Genomic DNA, 20,860 nt, shown 5'->3' with positions numbered 1-20,860 from the left:
TCTACAGAGTCTCCATGTGAGTATGTCAATATTTACATATATAGAACACGTAAAGCTGGCTTCTATAATCTAAAGCAGCCATTGGTTAGTTTTTAAGAGTGGATATTCTACAATATTTAATTGCAATTCATGTTTTAAATAGTCTATTAGTTATTGAGTAAACTCTTATTGAATTAGATTGATTGGAAACATCTCTACAAACTCATTGGTTCTCGAGCACGTACCTGCCATGTAGAGCCTGTTACAGTGGTTCCCAAACTTTTTCCTAAATGAAACACTTCGCACATTTTGAGTATTTAGCGGAACACTTTCTTTTTTTTTAAGAGAGATTAATTCACGTGGTGACCTTCTAGTTAATTATTCCAGTAGTTCCGCGGAACACGGTATGGGAAATACTGGTCTATTTCATCAAGCCTAGACCTGGCTAGTCATTATATAAAAGTTGGAAGAAAGAAGTCTATTGAGTGTTCGGATACATTTTCAACATCTAATAACATGTCATAGCATAATTTAAATAGTTGATTATAGTTTATGGGTTAGAAATTTTTTTTAATAAATAAATATATTGTTTCGAAACCAAAAAATTTTAGAAAGTGTTTCTAATGTAGACGTGCGTTTTTAGCATTAGACTCTTTTCTCATGGGATGCGCGGGACGCGGTTGGTCGATGCAAACAAATATATAGTATATAGTGGGGTTTTTTTTAATAATAAGAAGAAGTATCGTTGTATTTTTTTAAAAAAACAAACAAGCCACTTGACTTTATAAAATGTGTTGATCTAAGGAACTAAAATGAAATCTAAAAGCATTCAGTTGTGTGATTTGTTCTAAACATTTTAGATAAGTGTCTTGTTTAATAGGACGTAATCATCTTCTTTTTTAGCGGCCCCCGAAAGGGGAAAAGACGCTATTAGTTTTGTGCGAAATGTCTGTCCGTCTGTCCGTCCGTCCCGTTCAGATCTCGTAAACTAGAAAAGATATTGAAAATCCAACATCACAATATTTTAGAGTATTTTAGACCATTCAAAGTTCTGATGCTACGGCTACTTTTTTTTTTCTGAAATCGAAAAATCTAATTTTTAAAATCAGTTATGCAAGCAGTTTTTTTAAGAAAAAAGCTAATTAGTATGCATTATAAAATAGACCTAATTTAAAACGAATAGTAATCTTTTAAACTTCATTTTTGTGAACTTATTTTATAATGGAGATTTTACACAATTAGATCAATTATAAGACATCAGTTAGGCCAGGAGAGGCGCGGTGGCTGAGCGGTAAAGCGCTTGGCTTCCGAACCGGAGGATTCCGTGTTCGAATCCTGGTGAAGACTGAGATATTCAACTTTGGAATCTTTGGGCGCCTCTGAGTCCATTCAGCTCTAATGGGTACCTGACATTAGTTGGGGAAAAGTAAAGGCGGTTGGTCGTTGTGCTGGCTACATGTCACCCTCGTTAACCGTGGGCCACAAAAACAGATGAACTTTACATCATCTGCCCTATAGACCACAATGTCTGAAAGGGGAACTAGTTAGGCCAGGTTCTTATCTAACTTTACATTCACTTTCACCTATCCTTTAATCTGCGGGACCGTTGGGGCACTGCACAAGATCTATTAACCTTCTTTCTCCATTCTTATCTCTTATTTGTCTTTGATATTGATATAATTTCATTCGGATGTTTATTTGCTAAATTTGCTAAATTACATAATTTGTGTATAAAAAATGTCATCCCGCCTGGGAAGGGGATCTTAAAAGTTCTCTGAATGTACTAAACTGTTTGTCGTAGAGCCTATCAAACATTGAGGAAGGAGAACTGAAACGGACTAAGATGCAACAGAAAGATCCCAAGTGTCACTCACAATGATTGCATCACAAATGAAGAGATGAGAAACAGGATTAATACAGCATTGGTACCCAACGATGACCTGCTAACCACTGTCAACAAACGTTAACTCAAACTCTGTGGCCACATCACAAGGTCCTCAGACCTCCTTTCAGGGAACAGTACCAGGAAGAAGAAGAGGATAGAGAACATGATGGGAAGACAACATCGAAGAATGGACAGGCCTGTCAGTAAATGAAAATCTATCCAAGGCAAAGGACAGAGAGGAACGGAGAAAGACGGTTGACACATTTTGTGTGATGCCATAACGGGCCAACAGACTAAGGGATAGGTGAAGCCGCAGGGCCGGTCCTAGCAATTGTGGGGCCCTATGCGAAACGGAAATTTCGCGGGGGCTAGTCTGGGTAGGGATAAGCATAATGTCAAAATTAAGATTATTTTAGTACTTAATACTTTCGTCTTTGCAATAAATTTTTAATAAATGAAAGCTCGCAATGCTGTTTTTATTTATTGGCACCCCAAAAATGACAATATCGTCCATTTTTCAGGAGATTTTAATATTTTCAGGAGATTTCCAGGACTTTTTCGTATATTTTGCCATTTCAGGAGATTTCCAGGACTTTTTCGTATATTTTGCCATTTCAGGAGATTTCCAGGACTTTTTCGTATATTTTGCCATTTCAGGAGATTTCCAGGACTTTTTCGTATATTTTGCCATTTCAGGAGATTTCCAGGACTTTTTCGTATATTTTGCCACTTCAGGAGATTTCCAGGACTTTTTCGTATTGTTACGAATCTCCTTATCCAGGCTCGCTGCAAATGGTACCAAACGACACCACCAACTTAAAGAACTCGACAACTCTGGGCTTCAAAGTAACGTAATAGTTTAATGTCAATAAATAACAGCCAACACTGTACAATTGGCAGCACGTAACACAAGACTGTACAAATATCTCTCCGCCGTATCAACTCTTGCACTGGTCTCTCTGTCTCGTCTCTCACTGGCCTTGTACTGAGCCGTTGTAACGAACTGTAGATCGGGAAGTTGTGACTGACTGGTCTCTGATACCTTCGCTCTTTATATAGGGTCCCTACTGGCCTTCTCGAATCGGACAGAACGTCGCTCGACCATTCTGGGTGGTCAGATGACTACAATTCTCGTGACGCTCTTGAGCTGTGTTCACGACGCCGATCCTTCCCGAACCGTCATGTTGAAACTCGTCTCGGCTGACCGTCGTAACTCGTCACGCTCGACCGCTCATCTAGCGCTGGCCTGGGGCGATTGGCGTTGGCTGACTACACACACACACACCACCCCCGTCTGTGCCACCACCAGGTTTATAACACTGCCCCCTCCTTAGATCTGTCCGTCCCGGGCAGATCCGGCTTCACCATGGTACTTGTGGAGTCTGTCGATGTGGACGACCTTCAGTTTGGACCTTGGGCTCTTTTGTATTCGATACACGACATCGTTGATTCTTGTTACCACGCGGTAGGGTCCTTCCCAGTCTGTTTGAAGTTTTGGGGACTTGCCTTTTCGTCTTTGTGGGTTGTACAACCAAACTAGATCGTTCTCATGAAACCCAGCGGCATTGGCCCGTTTGTCGTACCTTGTCTTCACCTGGTCACTGTTGATCTTGATGTTTCTGCGGGCTAGAGCGTGAGTTTTCTCCATCCGTTTTCGGAGATTTGCGACATAGTCTGTCGAAGAGGCTGGCACATTTCCCGGAATCCCGAATAACAAGTCACATGGTAGTTGCAGCTCTCGGCCGAACAACATCTTTGCTGGAGTGTAACCGGTGGTGCTGTGAATCGATCCTCTATATGCCATAAGGAACATTGGGATATAGGTGTCCCAGTCATGTTGATGTTCATCGACGACTTTCGACAGGTGTTGTTCCAGTGTTCGGTTAAATCGTTCTACCATTCCGTCTGACTGGGGGTGAAGAGGAGTTGTGCGTGTCTTTTCGATGCCGAGTACCTGGCACATCTCTTGGAATATCTTGGATTCGAAGTTTCGGCCTTGGTCGGAGTGTAATTCTCTAGGAGCACCAAAACGGCTAATCCAATTCTCCACGAGTGTTTCCGCTATGGTGGTGGCTTCTTGGTTTTGTATTGCATATGCTTCGGGCCACTTAGTAAAATAATCTATCACTACTAGAATGTACTTGTTTCCTTTCTGGGACTCAGGAAATGGTCCGGCTACATCGATCGCTATTCTTTCAAAGGGATTTCCGACGTTGTATTGCTGCATACGTCCCCTCGTTCTCCTGTGTGGGCCTTTTGCTGCTGCACATGTGTCGCACCTTTGGCACCATTCTTCTACATCATCTCGGTAGCCGAACCAGTAAAACCGCTGGCGTACTTTTTCAAAGGTCTTGTTGACGCCTAAATGTGACCCACTGGAATTATTATGGATTTCTTGCAGCACCTCAGCAACTCTCACTTTGGGCAGCAACATCTGTAAGCGATTGCATGTTCCATCTGCCGTTTCCCAGACTCTCTTGAGAACTCCATTGTCGATTGTCAGTGAGTCCCATTGCGCCCAATATGCCTGGTTGCAGTTCCCTTATCAGAAAGGTGATGCCATTCCGGTCTTTGCCCGTCTTCCTTCATAAGCAGAATGGGAGCCAGATCTTCATCTTTTAACTGGTCTTCTCGAATTCTTTCGTCGGACCATGACTCGGAAGCTTGTACCCCAAGACGTTGGCAATCAATGATAAATCCCTTCTCTTCAACCTTGCTGCAGTGTTTACATTCCATTCGGCAAGGTCGTCGAGACAGCGCGTCAGCATTCTGGTGAATTAGTCCTTTTCGGTGCTGTGTCTCGAAGTCATAGGTTTGCAAACGTTCAATCCACCTGGCGACTTGACCTTCAGGATTTTTAAATGACAACAGCCATTGAAGAGCAGCGTGATCTGTCCTAAGGATAAATTTTTGCCCATATAAGTATTTGTGGAAATGTTGTATGGCATCCACAACTGCCAGTAGCTCACGCCTTGTGACACAGTAGTTTCTCTCGGCGTTGGACGAGCTCCGACTAAAGTAAGCTATAACCCTCTCAGTTCCATCTATCTTTTGGGATAAGACAGCACCTATTCCAGTATTGCTCGCATCGGTGTCAAGTATGAACGTCTCGCCTGGTATCGGGTAGGCCAGAATGGGTGATGAAACAAGAGTCTTTTTAAGTCGCTCAAAGGCCTCCTGACATTCCGTTGTCCAAATAAACGGCCGCTTCGGTTCAGTCAATTGATGAAGGGCGCTACAGAGGCTGGAGAAGTTTGGTACGAAACGTCTGTAGTACGTGCAGAGTCCAAGAAAGCTTCTTAACTCCTGGATATTAGCGGGGATCGGCCATCCCTTTACAGCTTCAACTTTATCCGGGTCTGTGCTGACTCCTTCCTTCGACACGATGTGCCCAAGGTACTTGACGCTCCTTCTGAACAAGAAGCACTTCTTTGGATTCAATTTCATTCCAGCGTTTCTGATTCGTTCGAATACTTCCTTCAGGTTTGCGATATGTTCCTCGAAGGTTCTGCCTATGACGATAATGTCATCTAAGTACACAAGACACGTGGTCCAGTTAAGTCCTCTTAGCACATGCTCCATAAGTCTTTCAAAGGTTGCAGGGGCGTTGCAGAGTCCAAAAGGCATAACGGTAAATTGCCAGAGACCATTACCAGCAGAGAAGGCTGTTTTATCTCTGTCCTCGGGGTGTAGTCCCACCTGCCAGTAACCGCTCTTCAGGTCAAGGGTGGAAAAGATCTGTGACCCAGCAAGTGTGTCCAATGTGTCGTCGATCCTAGGAAGCGGGTAGCTGTCCTTGTGTGTGGCGTCGTTTAATAATCTATAGTCGACACAAAATCTCGTGGATCCATCTTTCTTCTTTACCAAGACGATGGGTGAACACCATGGACTGTTGGATGGTTCAACAACCCCTTGCTGCCTCATTCGTTCTATGATGTCCATAGCTTCTTGGTGTTTTGCTAGCGGCAGGCGACGTGGTTGCTGTCGTATAGGCCTAGTGTTTCCTGTGTCTATTCGATGCTGGATTAGATTTGTTCACCCAAAGTCCATTTCATCAGATGGCAATATGTCAGAAAACTCTCGGAGGAATTGTTCTGCCTTGGTGTACTGTTCTTTCGACAAGATCGTTTTGACTTCTGTCAGAAGCTTAGTAACGTGCGGTTCACTGGACTCGAGTCTTTCGTCGGGGTTTTCACTGCTACAGTTTCTTATCATCTCAAGAGCATGGCAGCCAGCAATGGTGCTACCTTCCCGCAAATGTTTCTCTACTGTACCGAGGTTCATAATTCTTACGGGCACCATTAGGTCTTTCCCAATCCTGACTAGTGTCTTTCCTACTGCTATCCCGTTGGGGTTGGTGTCCAAGCTTTCTACCAGCGCTGTTCCTGTCGTGGGATAGCCGTCCTCAATTTTCCCCCAAATGATCATTTCTGACTTAGCAGGCAAGGTTGTATTTTCTACCAACTTAATCCTTCTGACACGGCCATCTTCTTCATTCTCGTCGCCAAGCAAGGGTACTTCGAGGTCTCCACATTGTAAAGTGCCTCCGCCGATATTTAAGGAAATGCCATATTTCAGCATGAAGTCGAGCCCTATTATGCAGTCATCTGTGACGTCAGCAATCAGGAATTCGTGTTTGAATGACTGATTACCGATCTCGACTGTTGTGTCGATCAGGCCTTTTATGGGCATCAGTTCTCCACTGGCTGTTTTCAACGAGTAGGCCCTAACTGGCGTTTTCTTGCTACTGTCCACTTTATCCGTCCGTATGACTGATCGTGAAGCACCAGTATCTAGGAGGAAGTGATAATTTTGACATCCAATTTTTCCATTGATTTTCAGACTCTTACTCTGCCCTAGCACGGCGACCGGGATGATGGTTGCGGGGGCTCTCATTGTCTGTGTCGCCGGGTTCCGCCCCTTGAAGCCGGCGCGTGCTAGTTTCCCTGGTAGCCCCGGGAACTTGGTCGTGCATACCTTTCTGATCTGTAATGGGTTCCAGTTTGTGGGAATCTTCTAGTGCAGCTTCTTTGTATATGACCAAGTTCACCACAATTCCAGCATCGTACAGGAGCCCTAGGTTGATTTTCTGGTATCTGGTTTGTTCGTCGTTCATCTAGTGCCTCTGTCACCCTTCTCACAAGTTGTGCAAATTCTTCCTCTTTGACTTCCAACTTTCGGCCTTGATGAGTGCTCCCTGATGCGTCTTTGGCGGCTTCATATGAGAGAGCGTATACGAGGGCTTCACTGGCCTTACGTCTACCACTAACTCTGGTGGCTTTCTTCAACTCGGGGTCTCGAAGCGCATCAATGAAGGCGTCTGTAATAATGACTTCCAGAAAATCTTGTGCGGCTGTTGGGTAGGCCAAATGTGCGAGACGTTCGATGTCTGTCTCTAGCTCCTGTAGTGTTTCATCGAGGCGCTGTTGTCTGGTCTTTAGTTGCACACGATATACTTCTTGCAGGTGTTCATCCCCGTATCGGAGTTCCATAGCCTGGACAAGGGCGGCGAAGTCTTGCTGGTTCGGTAGAGACTGTAGCAATTCGGAGGCTTTTCCTCTTAGGGATAACACGAGGGCTGTTGCTTTCTCCTCCTCACTGTTCCAACTGTTAACTTTGGCTGCTGCGTCAAATTGCTTCTTGTATACTGACCAGGACACGGAACCATCAAATACGGGGGGCTTCATTTTCGCGGAGACTTCAGTTACAAATGATGTCATATCTGCTTCTGGTACATTGGTGTGCTTGCGTTGGGCTTGTAGCTTCATTTCGTCGATGGCCTTCTCCACTGCGTCGACCCTCTGATTCATCTGCTCGTCAATGTTGGTGATTCTCTCCTCCACAGCATGTATGCGTTGGTTCATTGCCAATAACTCCGTTTTGATTCCCGAGTCCATCGTGTCTATCTTGGAATTGGTGTTTTCTAGCCCGGAGTTCATCTGTTCTCGCATAGAACCGATCTCCTCACGAACAGCTGCCATCTGCTCCTGTTTGCTACTGGCGATCTGTCCCAGCAAGTCCGGTTCGACTTCAAAAAGGTATGTGTCCGGATCTTCTTTTTCCTTCACCAGTTCTTCCCGAAGGCGTTCTTGTAAGGTTTCTTTGTTTCCGCTCGTCTTCAGATCTCGATTACGGAGCTCTTGCCTCAGTTCCTTCACAAGGAGTTGGTCTAGCGTTTTCGTAGTAGCCATTGCAGATCCCACTTCTGACACCAGTGTTACGAATCTCCTTATCCAGGCTCGCTGCAAATGGTACCAAACGACACCACCAACTTAAAGAACTCGACAACTCTGGGCTTCAAAGTAACGTAATAGTTTAATGTCAATAAATAACAGCCAACACTGTACAATTGGCAGCACGTAACACAAGACTGTACAAATATCTCTCCGCCGTATCAACTCTTGCACTGGTCTCTCTGTCTCGTCTCTCACTGGCCTTGTACTGAGCCGTTGTAACGAACTGTAGATCGGGAAGTTGTGACTGACTGGTCTCTGATACCTTCGCTCTTTATATAGGGTCCCTACTGGCCTTCTCGAATCGGACAGAACGTCGCTCGACCATTCTGGGTGGTCAGATGACTACAATTCTCGTGACGCTCTTGAGCTGTGTTCACGACGCCGATCCTTCCCGAACCGTCATGTTGAAACTCGTCTCGGCTGACCGTCGTAACTCGTCACGCTCGACCGCTCATCTAGCGCTGGCCTGGGGCGATTGGCGTTGGCTGACTACACACACACACACCACCCCCGTCTGTGCCACCACCAGGTTTATAACAGTATATTTTGCCATTTCAGGAGATTTCCAGGACTTTTTCGTATATTTTGCCATTTCAGGAGATTTCCTGAAAATCAGGATGCCGTGCAAACCCTGTTATTATATATAAGTTATAATGATTTCATTTAATAATTTACACTTACAATTAGCGCGGGGTCTATAAAAGAGCGGGGCCCACTGCGATTGCATAGGTTGCAGTGGGCTAAGACCGGCCCTGGGTGAAGGGGAAGAACTGAAAGCCACATGAATAGTCAGATAGGGGAAAAAATATAAAGGCTGAGAACTGGTGGAAGGGGAGAAAGAATATTCGAATATATAACATAACATACTATATACATATAAAGAGAATCCCTTTCTTGCTGGATGTAGAACGCAGGCAAAGCTCTACACTAATTCTCGTAACTTTTCTGTCGTCTGTAATTGCAATGTGTCTTTTATAGTCTTCTTATTTTTGTTGTACAGAAACTCTGAGCTACACAATGACTCTTATTATATTTTTGTTGTACAGAAACTCTGAACTACACAATGACTCTTATTAAACTGCTCCTCGTTTTTGTGAGTACACTGGTAGTAACACCTGCCAAGAACTCAGGTAATTCCATCAGATATTAACGGACATAATAATCTTAATGTCTGATTTACAAAATGGACGTTTTTTTTTTTACGGGAGTCTTTCCAACAAATACTTGGTCAGGCTTGGCTAAATCAAGCTGGAGCTGGTTGGGGGGGGGGGGGGAGATTGGAAAGAAACTAAATTCACTTTACTAAAATTTTTTTTTAAAGTGTATAGATCTGATCAAGGAAACTTGTAAAATGTAAAATACCAGAATACCAAATAGGCCTAAGTATTACAATCATGAGTCACTTTGCTAATAACAGAACGTTTCATTTTTCCTATTGAAACATGGCTAGTGTAACTTAAGTAATTTGAAACCGTGCACAGGACGATACAGGTAGTCGGGGTAAGAAACTGTCAATATAAGTTTGCCAACTTTTCTAACTATGATATTAATTGGGTGAAATGTGTCAGTTGCCTCTATTAATTCTCTATTCAGACTTGTATCTTTGTAGTTTCAGACGAATACGCTGACTATAACATTCCGTCACCGGATCCAGGTAAGGAAATGTTCAACTAACTTATCGAATACATGCTTTAACAATTAAAACATAAAATGCATAAAATAATAAAGTATTTTCACCATGGGCGTAGCCAGGGGGGGGTTTTGGGGTTCAAACCCCCCCCCCCGAAATGAAATCCCCCCCCCGAAGGGGGGGGAGTCGGAATTTAGTGACTGATTTTTGCTTTGATTTTGTTTATTTTAGTTGAGATTTTAATACTAAACCATCACTTGCCCCAGCACAACCAAAAGGGTTTTGAGTTTAAAACCCCCTACCAGGGGGGTTCGAGTTTAAAAACCCCTACCAGGGGGGTTCGAGTTTAAAACCCCTACCAGAGGATTTCGAGTTTAAAAACCCCTACCAGGGGTTTTCACTTTTAAACCCTCTACGTTGGATTTTTGCAGTTAACTCCCCCTCTACTACAAAAGAAAACAAAAAAAAAATGCAAACGAAAATCCCCTAATTCCAAGAGCACAGTTAAGGAAGATTTTGATTTTAAAACCCCATCTAAAATTTACGATAAACCCCCTCTTCAATATAAAAAAAAAGCTAATTACGCACTCAAAATGTTATGAGCGTAGCTAAATGGGTTTTGACTCAGTTTTGAGTTTAAACCCCACTTCAGCGGGGTTTGAAGGTAAAAAATACCTCTTTAATAATAAAAACAAAGCAAATTATACACTTAAAATGTTATGAGTTTAGTCAAAGGGGTTTTGAGTTTAAACCCCCCGCCAGGGGGTTTGAGGCTAAAAAATACATCTTCAGTGTAAGAAAAAAAGCAAATTACGCACTCAAAATGCTATGAGCGTTGCCAAAAGGGGTTTTGAGTTTAAACCCCCATTCAGAGGGGTTTGATGCTAAAAAATATCTCTTCAATATAAAAAAAAAAGCAAATTACACACTAAAATTATTTGAGCGTAGCCAATCCAATCGGGGATTTTGAGTTTAAACCCTTCTTCTACAGATGGCGTTTTTTTAAAGTTTAAAACCCCTCCAGGTGGTTTTGAGTTTAAGATCCCCCTACAGAGCATTTTGAGGTGGAAAACCCCCAACAGATGATTTTGACGATAAAACTTCTCTTTTCGATATAAAATCTAAAGCAAACTACAGTCACTTAATTCCAAGAGCGTATTCAAGTGAGGTTACACATTTTTACCAGTGGCAGGGCTCAATTAATAAACTGCAGTGAATAGTCATCTGCCGAAATTGAATAACACTAAACATAGCTCAACAAAGATGGCTAAGAGATTTTAGGAGTCAGTTATAGAGATCGGGTATAAATCAAGGAAATCCTATGCCGAACTGGGAGTCGACCCTTTAGTAAGATTGTGAGAGAGAGACGCATGAGGTTTGCGGGACATGTTCTCCGACAAAATGAATTACGCATAAGAAGAGTTGCAATGATATCCTAGTACAACTTGACGCCACTCATTCATTGAGGTCCTCGTGGCAGGTGGGAAGAGGCTTCAGACATTACCAGTGACAGATTTTTATGGAAACAGCTTAACGTCAAATGCTCCGAACTGCGATGGAGGGTCTAAGTCAGTAAGAATAGCACATTAGGTTTTTGAAATAAAACTTTTTAATAGCAGGAAAATGCAGTGTAGATACCTCAGAATATGCATTTTGTTGGCTTTCAATATCAGAAATAGTGCTTGGCGGCGGGGCTTCGCCCCGCGCTAGGGGAACCCTAACCCCAGACCCCCTTGATAGTAATGGCGGGGAATCTACAATTTTATGGAAACAGCTTAACAGCAAATGCGCCGAACGGCGCGGGAGGGTCTAAGTCAGTAAGAATAGCACATTAGGTTTTTGAAATAGAACTTTTTAATAGAAGGAAAATGCACTGTAGATACCTCAGAATATGCATTTTGTTGGCTTTCAATATCAGAAATAGTGCTTGGCGGCGGGGCTTCGCCCCGCGCTAGGGGAACCCTAACCCCAGACCCCCTTGATAGTAATGGCGGGGAATCTACAATTTTATGGAAACAGCTTAACAGCAAATGCGCCGAACGGCGCGGGAGGGTCTAAGTCAGTAAGAATAGCACATTAGGTTTTTGAAATAGAACTTTTTAATAGAAGGAAAATGCACTGTAGATACCTCAGAATATGCATTTTGTTGGCTTTCAATATCAGAAATAGTGCTTGGCGGCGGGGCTTCGCCCCGCGCTAGGGGAACCCTAACCCCAGACCCCCTTGATAGTAATGGCGGGGAATCTACAATTTTATGGAAACAGCTTAACAGCAAATGCGCCGAACGGCGCGGGAGGGTCTAAGTCAGTAAGAATAGCACATTAGGTTTTTGAAATAGAACTTTTTAATAGAAGGAAAATGCACTGTAGATACCTCAGAATATGCATTTTGTTGGTTTTCAATATCAGAAATAGTGCTTGGCGGCGGGGCTTCGCCCCGCGCTGGGGGAGCTCCTAACGCTCCCCCAGACCCCCTTAATAGTAATGGCGGGGAATTTTTCTACTAATTCATGGAAGAACCTATTCTAGGGCACAATAAACGTCTTCCGAAAGCGAAAGAATGAAGGGTCAGAATGTAATAAAGATTATGTACACACACACACACACACATAAATACATATATTTTTTTTTCGCGGGGGGGGGGCGGAGAAAAAAATCCCCCCCAAAACCCCCCCCCCCCCCCCCCGAAAAAAATTCCTGGCTACGCCCATGATTTTCACTATGTTTAGGCTCATAATACAATTGTAGTTCTAGGTCAAAGTCGGTCAATATCAATACCGTGTGTCATTGTAGTAAAATGTCTTGCGATCACAACAATAGAAGCTACAAACTACTTATGATTTTAATTCTGTGTCGCTTTTTAAAATGATACAGATTTTAAATTAATTTTAATTTTTCGAATTTCTTTCCCTATCATTTTTTTTATATCCTTTTCTTTTTGGTCTCTATTTTGTAAGTAATTCAATTTGTTTGAGCATGTCTTTGAGTGCTAGTAAACCACGTTAGCTGAGAAAATAAATAAATCCTACAATAATCTAACTGGAAGTCCAACAATAACTACAAAGAAAATGAGCAGACTAAGAAATAAGTGAATAGAGTGTGTGTGTTTGCTCTCACGCCTTGATACAGCTATTTGTGAAAACAAAAAAAAAGACTTATTTATAAATTCGCATACAGCATTTATATATTTTATTGATCAGTTTCAAATTAAAAAGAGATGCTCTTACAAGGAGCTAAATCTATAAATAGCACACTGTTTGGTGTATCTGGTGTATAGACGTTGGAAGTATTTCAACAAACCAAACAATACTTTTATGCACGTCTCCGCGCTGTAGAAGTATTTCAACAAACCAAACAATACTTTTATGCACGTCTCCGCGCTGTAGAAGTATTTCAACAAACCAAACAATACTTTTATGCACATCTCCGCTGCTGTAGAAGTATCTCAACAAACCAAACAATACTTTTATGCACATCTCCGCTGCTGTAGAAGTATTTCAACAAACCAAACAATACTTTTATGCACGTCTCCGCAGCTGTAGAATAAAATTGATAATTCTTTCGCTTGTAGCAGGAAATCATTTATATTATTTAGTTTGTACAAGTGGTCTTTATTTTATGTTGTATTCTATCGCCACCACATTACTTCATATTGCTTTCTCTTCTTTTCCTCTCTTACTAAATTTTATTACTTAAAGAGGTAAACGAGATCTTAAAAATCAAAGAGTATATAAAGAACAGATTACTTCTTAAAAAAAAAAAAAAAGAAACACCATTTATTTCTAAAATTATAGAATGTAGTGGAGATTTTCATACATGGCGGAGAATCTATAAATAGCAAGCAGTTTGGTGTATCCGGTGTATGATATCAAGGAAGTGTCGATAAACTTATGACGGTCATTTTTTAGCCCATTATTTGAACTGCAGAATCACTTTTTCTAAACTCTCTCCTTTGCAGCACAAAATCGTTTCATTATGGGGGCAGCATAAGATTTTCAGTTTATGGCTTCAACTTATTTCTTAAAACAAATGGACAACTAAGTAGCGGTACTAAAGGAGACGATACGAAGCTCAGCTGCCACGCATTGAACACTTGTTCAAATTAGAGCTCAGTCCTTTTGTAGTTAGTTGGCAACAGTGACGTTCAATTGAGCGCCCTTGAAATAGTCGTTTATATCGTGAATATTTCTAATAGGATTAACTTTTTAGTGCAAAGATTTCCAATACTAAAAAAATTGTCAAATAAATAAAAATCTCATTTAAATGTTTAGTTTTTTTTTTTAATGATTTGTTAAAACCTAGTTCTTGCAGGCTATACTTCTACTCTGATTTTCCTTCTGCTTGTCCCCACAGCACTCTGCACAAAGAAAACTGAGGGCTTGGAATTCCCAGTAGAATTTTACTGTAACCTTTACTTCAAGTGCAAGAGAGGGGTGTTCGAGCTGAGAAAATGTTCCAAGAACCATAGATATGATGCTGAGGACAAAGATTGTAAAATTGATAGGACTTGTAACAATGGTAAACTATGTAAAAATGTAGGGTTAACATACATATAAGGCCTGGACGACCGATCCTCGCTGGGTCAATACATTGGGAGGTAGGGTTACGGATGACATCCTTCAAATCTGCTCTTGGCGATTCATGGGGGGACACAAAAAAGAACGAGAGAGGTAAAACGAATATAGGAAATGAGTGGCCGAGTTTTAAGGGTTACCAAGATCTCTTGTCAATGTCATTGCTTCAGGTGGACTTGATGAAAGTACCCAGGCAGTCTACCAAACGTGCTTCACGTTGAGTTATTTCCCTTTGCATCGTTTCGTTTGTGGAAAACGCGCTGGTCCACTATGACGTAGAGATACGCAAAGTTTAAGTCTAAGTGAACTCTATTTCTTGAAACATTTATAAGTGTCCAACTTGAGTTTCCTGATGTGACATGACAAATCAGCTGACATTTTGTTTGTTTTTTAAAGATGTACATGAATTGTCAAATGTTAGAGACATTATCTAGAAACGTTCTTCAAATTAAATCTCTCTTAATGAATTATTCTTTTACTAGCCCCCCCCCCCACCTCCCAGCACACAGACACACACACATACTTTTAGCCGGTGAATTTAAGTAATTTTACTTTACCTCCCCCTCCCATTCCCTCCACATGAAGTTCGTGATTGGTGCTATCTCAATTCAATATCAAAATAGGCCCTATTTAATATTTCTTATTATCTTTTTAGCCCCCCCCCCCCAGGTTTTGACACTTTTCTACCTTTTTTGTTACATTGAAAACCCTCCTAGATTGTTTTGTAGTCCTCCAATGGATCGACAAATGCACACTTTTCAGCTCTTGATTCCTAGATGCAGTATCTTTGGTTGATTTTAACTTTTTTTTTTCATCCATCAATCAGAAGACAAGCAATGTAGGGTATTAGACACCACACACATTTCTTTACATCCATCAGTTTCAGGTCTAGTGGAAGAAAATGCATTTTCAAAAGGGCTCAATTGAATGCCCTCTTGCAGTTACCCAGACTATATTTATTGTGGTCAAGGAAAAGATGATGATGATGATGTATGATAATTTATGAGACAGCGCAATAATGCAACGTTTTTATTTGCAATCAATTTTTTTTAATTCTTTAAATTTAGACTCCGACTTTTTGGGAAAAAAAAAATAAAATACAAAGGTTTAAGAGAAAGCTTGCGATATTTCGCAACTTATGGCGTTCAGACTGTGACTCTATCAAATCTGTTTAGAGTAAGAACCTAAAATGATAACGGAATTTGTCTACACATTTTAATAGCAGTGAAAACATTTTAACGGCGGTGAAACATTTTAACTATTCAACGGCGGTGAAACGTTTTAACTATTTAACGGTGGTGAAACCTTTTAAACTATTTAACGGTGGTGAAACCTTTTAAACTATTTAACGGTGATGAAACGTTTTAACTATTTAACGGTGGTGAAACCTTTTAAACTATTTAACGGCGGTGAAACCTTTTAAACTATTTAACGGTGGTGAAACCTTTTAAACTATTTAACGGCGGTGAAACCTTTTAAACTATTTAACGGTGATGAAACGTTTTAACTATTTAACGGTGGTGAAACCTTTTAAACTATTTAACGGTGGTGAAACCTTTTAAACTATTTAACGGTGGTGAAACCTTTTAAACTATTTAACGGTGATGAAACGTTTTAACAATTTAACGGTGGTGAAACCTTTTAAACTATTTAACGGCGGTGAAACGTTGAAGTGAATGATAAATCAGACTGTCTGAGTCTCACCTTTCCCTTGACTTTAGTCGTATAGGTGCTGTGACAGTTCACTGGGCACTCTCCCCAGTAAGCAGCACTGCTTGGCAGGATGTCAAGAGAGAGAGGCCGTTGTCCATCCAGCTTTTCTTTGGACGTCCCTTTCTTGGTGCTCCCTCCACTGTACCTTAAAAGATGACTTTCGACATTGAGGTCTTACACTAGGACCTAATCAGTAGTGAGGTCTTACACTAGGACCTAATCAGTAGTGAGGTCTTACACTAGGACCTAATCAGTAGTGAGGTCTTACACTAGGACCTAATCAGTAGTGAGGTCTTACACTAGGACCTAATCAGTAGTGAGGTCTTACACTAGGACCTAATCAGTAGTGAGGAGTACTTCCTTTTTGCCTGCCATAATGTTGACTTGTAAAAGCTCAAACCTGTGTGTGTTCTTTTCCTGCTATCTGAATCAGTCAGTCAGTTGTATTTTACGCTTATATAAAAGGTTAGTCATATAGTTTGGGGTGTGTTAAAACAAACAAAAATGAACCAGTTTGGATTTTTTTCCCTTCCTTACAGTGACACCTAGAGTTGTTGACTCCATCACCTACACAGTCCCAACTTCATATGCGTATCAGGCATCGTCCAATTCTTACCAGTTCAATCCCAGCCCTTACCAACAACCAGGCTTTGGTCAATATACCTACCCATCATCATCTGCAACTACAGACCAACAAATTGGTTATAATCAGTACCCACCACCAGAATCAAGTGCTGGTCAACAACCAGGCTTCAATAATTACCCGCGACCAGCTCAACAAACTGGTTATAATCAGTACCCACCACCAGAATCAAGTGCTGATCAACAACCAGGCTTCAATAATTACCCGCGACCTGTTCAACAAACTGGTTATAACCAGTACCCACCACCAGATTCAAGTGTTGGCCAACAACCAGGCTTCAATACATACCCGCAACCTTCTCCTAGTTCGAAAGAACAAACTACATTTGACACATATCCACAATTTCTCTCAAGTCCCAATCAACAGCCTGGATATATTCCATATCAACCAAACGCGTTACCTGGTTCTAATCCATACCAACAATTAGTTCAAAACCCCAATCAACAGACTGGATATGACCAATATCAACAGCCCAATTCAGTTTTAAACCAACAGAATATGTATATCCCATACTTACCAGCTAATCAACAAACAGGCTACAATCCATATCCACGGCCTGCTGCTAGCTCAAATCAACAACCTACTTATAATCCAAATCAGAAAAATGCACCAAGTTCAGATCAACTGGTTGGTTCTAATTCCTACCTAAAGCCTGCTCTAAGCCCAAATCAACCAATTCGGTACATTCAATACCCACAACCTGCAGTGAATTCCAACCAACAACCTGGAAATAATCAATACTCACAACCTGCAGTGAATTCCAACCAACAACCTGGAAATAATCAATACCCACTACCTCCTGCGAGTTCCAACCAACAACCTGGAAATAATCAATACCCACAACCTGCAGTGAGTTCCAACCAACAACCTGGAAATAATCAATACCCATTACCTCCTGCGAGTTCCAACCAACAACCTGGAAATAATCAATACCCACTACCTCCTGCGAGTTCCAACCAACAACCTGGAAATAATCAATACCCACAACCTGCAGTGAATTCCAACCAACAACCTGGAAATAATCAATACCCACAACCTGCAGTGAATTCCAACCAACAACCTGGAAATAATCAATACCCACTACCTCCTGCGAGTTCCAACCAACAACCTGGAAATAACCCATACCCACAACCTGAAGTGAGTTCCAACCAACAACCTGGAAATAATCCATACCCACAAAATGCACCAAATTCAAACCATCCTGCTTCCAACCCTTATCCTACATTAGGTGGCAATAGCTATCCATCTTCCGCAGCCAATACCAAACCATCTCCTAGTAATCCTGTTATTGATACTGCCCCAACTTCTAATCAATATCCACCTTCTGGCACTAATCGATACCCGGCTTTCTCCGATAATTCTGGTCCTGCTCCCTCCACTTATCCAGTGGCGGCTCCTCCTATCAAGCCTTCCACAGCTTCTGCCACGAACCCCGCCCCTTATAATAATCCAAGTAATGACTATAATAATCCAAGTAATGACTATCTTCAAAACCTGGATGACCTTTTCAATAATAATTTCCAAGCTTTTCCAAGCGTACCTCCAAGCAGTGTTAAACAAGCCCCTGACAATGCTAACAACCTACCGCCACCTAAAAACAATAACGACAAACCATTTGATCTGTATGGACTGTTCAACGAACAAGCGCCGTCTGCCAACATTGCAGCGCCGTCTGCCAACCTTGCATTGGTTAACTATCCTGCAAGCACTCCTGCTCCAAGTTCGAACATTCCTGGAGTCTGTAAGTATGATAGTTTGTTTAAATTGAATGAGTTTCATTCTGAGTGCTGCCTTTGTTAAAATGCGAATTGAATTTCGAAAGCTACTCGGCGTTTCCTATGAGATTTAGTGACTTTTCAGACTGTTAATGTTTAGGGTTCCTATCATAAGCTCTAGAGAGTGTTGGCAACACAAAGCCTTAGTAGAATGTTCACAGAGCATTTGAACTATATTCTCAAAAGCCATTTTATTTTCTATTTCTTTCACTAAGAATAAAGAGTGTCCTTTTTCATTTGTTACATCTAACTTGACTATTTATTAAAATTGTTTTTAACTTTTCGTCATTATAAAATATTAGCTTTCTAGGTCCTGCTAACCATTCAAATGTATAAGCTTCTTGCGTTGATCTAAGCCAATAAGTCAATATGCGAATCTTCTTTGACTATCCATGTCAAACATGAACAAAAGTCCTCAGACATCACTTAGTCTAGACCTCTTCTGGGTATGCCGCGCTATTCCTTCATACCTAAAAAAAAAAAAGAGTCACGTTAGATCGCCAGTCACAATATTGGTCTAATATTGTGGATATATCATGTCTTTTTTTTTAAATTTATAACCTTTACCTTTTTAGCTTTTCTATACCACTATAACATCTATACAAATAAATTTAAATCATTGTTAAATGAAACTCGCATTATTCAAGACGCTGGTATAATATTTGTATATATATAGACCCTATCCTTAGCAATTTGAAATAGCATATCTCACCTTTTAAAATGTATATAAATGTAAATAATATTAAAATTGGCTGGGGAATAGTGGCTGATGGGTAAAGACATCTGCCTTTTGAAACGATGGATCCCAGGTTCGAATACTGGTGAAGACAGGGAATTTTTAATCTCGGGATTTTTACGGCGCCCCTTCACCCAGCTTTTAAGGCTTCCCGACATAAGTTTGAGAAAAGTCAAGCTGGTTAGTCGTTGTTCTGGTGACATAACACCCTCGTTAACAGTCGGGCACATAAACAAATGACTTGTACATCAACTGCCTTATAATAATAATCTGTTGTTTTTTTACAGATCCGTGTAATAAATCCTTAGAGGGCACGAAATATCCAGTCACAGGAGTTTGCAGGGGCTTCTTCATTTGTAAGAACGAGGAATCTCGTTACGATCAATGCGATACTTACAAGAGATTTAATAGCGCCATTAACGACTGTGTTGATGACCCAACTTGTTACTGTAAGATTTTTTTTTTGGGTCAAAGATAAAGATTTGTGTACAAACAAAAGATTTTTTTTTAAAATTTGGATACAATCGCTGTTTTAAGATAAATTGTGTTGTATGAAATATAGATGATACCTATCGAAAACTTTATGAAATAGATGATTTCCACGTTGATACGTTCCTATGAGTCACGTCGTAAGCAGATTTTTAGGTCGGAACATATGTACATACTCTACAGTCGAACGCCTGCTACGTCAAAGCGACAGGCCAATGTCTGTCACTGTTTCCCTTTTAATGGATCGCTTAAAGAAATCTGATGTCACTTCCATTGTAATGGATTTATTGTCCTGCGATGCACTGCCATTTGAAGACTTACGATGAAGAGTCCTAATGAAGGGCAAAAGGTTGTTCATATTTTCGGAACACACGCACACGAGAGAGAGAGAGAGAAGAGAGAGAGAGAGAGAGAGAGAACGACAAAGCAACAAAATGGCGTACAATGCTTCTTCCTCGACCCACTTCCCGGTAACGGCGTATTTTTCCGCAGCGCACACCAATAAGTTCCCGCACAAAAAGTTTAAAGACACAAAAAGAAGGCTTTATATAGTATGTGGGAGATGTGTGGTCATCATAAAACAAGGCTTTATAATATAGTATTTGGGAGATGTGTCTTAACGACGAAACAAGGCTTTATGTAGTATAAGGGAGATTTGTCTTAACCAGGAAACAAGACTTGGTTAGTAAAATAGTTTACATGTTTCTGATGTTCCTTTAGAGTTGAAGATAATTTACCACCTAGTCCGAAACTCCCGCAGGACGACGGGGGAATGGGAGCGGACAGGGTTTGAGAACTCCTCTATCTCTTTCTATTGGAATAAAAAGAATTCACATGTTTTTTCAGGATCTTTTAGCAGACTCACGTCTACCATAACTGTTGTTTATATAAGAAACCACTCAGTACTGTGTAGAGCATGTGATTTTAATAGTTTAATGAATTTTATAAATAGAGATCGGAGTAATAACTTCTTTTTTTTTTCCTTTTTCAGAAAAAACACACAGAGACAAGAATGAACAGTTTTAATAGTTTTAATGTATTCTTATAATGTAACATTTATAGATCTTCATAAAGGACTATGGGCTGTAGACGTCTGTATACAATTTGTTTAGAATTTAGATCAACTGTGTTGTGATGTAGGCTTCTACATTACACTCAATGGGAAATTGTAATATAAATAAAATATTCTTTATCAACAGCA

The 20,860-nt window shown here is 41.0% G+C and overlaps 1 protein-coding gene across 1 annotated transcript; it reads left to right on the top strand.

Moving 5' to 3' along the window:
- Positions 1 to 20,860, top strand: LOC106073652 (uncharacterized). The gene is made up of 7 exons (XM_056024655.1): positions 1 to 20; positions 9,147 to 9,230; positions 9,710 to 9,754; positions 14,083 to 14,247; positions 16,556 to 18,400; positions 19,458 to 19,619; positions 20,651 to 20,860. Coding segments are annotated over exons 2-7 (2,286 nt in total). The 5' UTR covers positions 1 to 20; positions 9,147 to 9,163; the 3' UTR covers positions 20,653 to 20,860.

This window comes from Biomphalaria glabrata, chromosome 1 (assembly GCF_947242115.1).
Source record: "Biomphalaria glabrata chromosome 1, xgBioGlab47.1, whole genome shotgun sequence".
Taxonomy (NCBI): domain Eukaryota; kingdom Metazoa; phylum Mollusca; class Gastropoda; family Planorbidae; genus Biomphalaria; species Biomphalaria glabrata.
Note: the sequence above shows the minus strand (reverse complement) of the source record. Positions and strands in the feature narration are given on the sequence as shown.

Bases quoted from the DNA above. Each gene is read 5' to 3' on its own strand.
- LOC106073652 (XM_056024655.1), top strand. From the start codon at position 9,164: ATGACTCTTATTAAACTGCTCCTCGTTTTTGTGAGTACACTGGTAGTA. The intron at 9,755-14,082 runs GTAAGGAAATGT...TTGTCCCCACAG, and splicing joins CATTCCGTCACCGGATCCAG to CACTCTGCACAAAGAAAACT. The intron at 14,248-16,555 runs GTAAACTATGTA...CCTTCCTTACAG, and splicing joins TGATAGGACTTGTAACAATG to TGACACCTAGAGTTGTTGAC.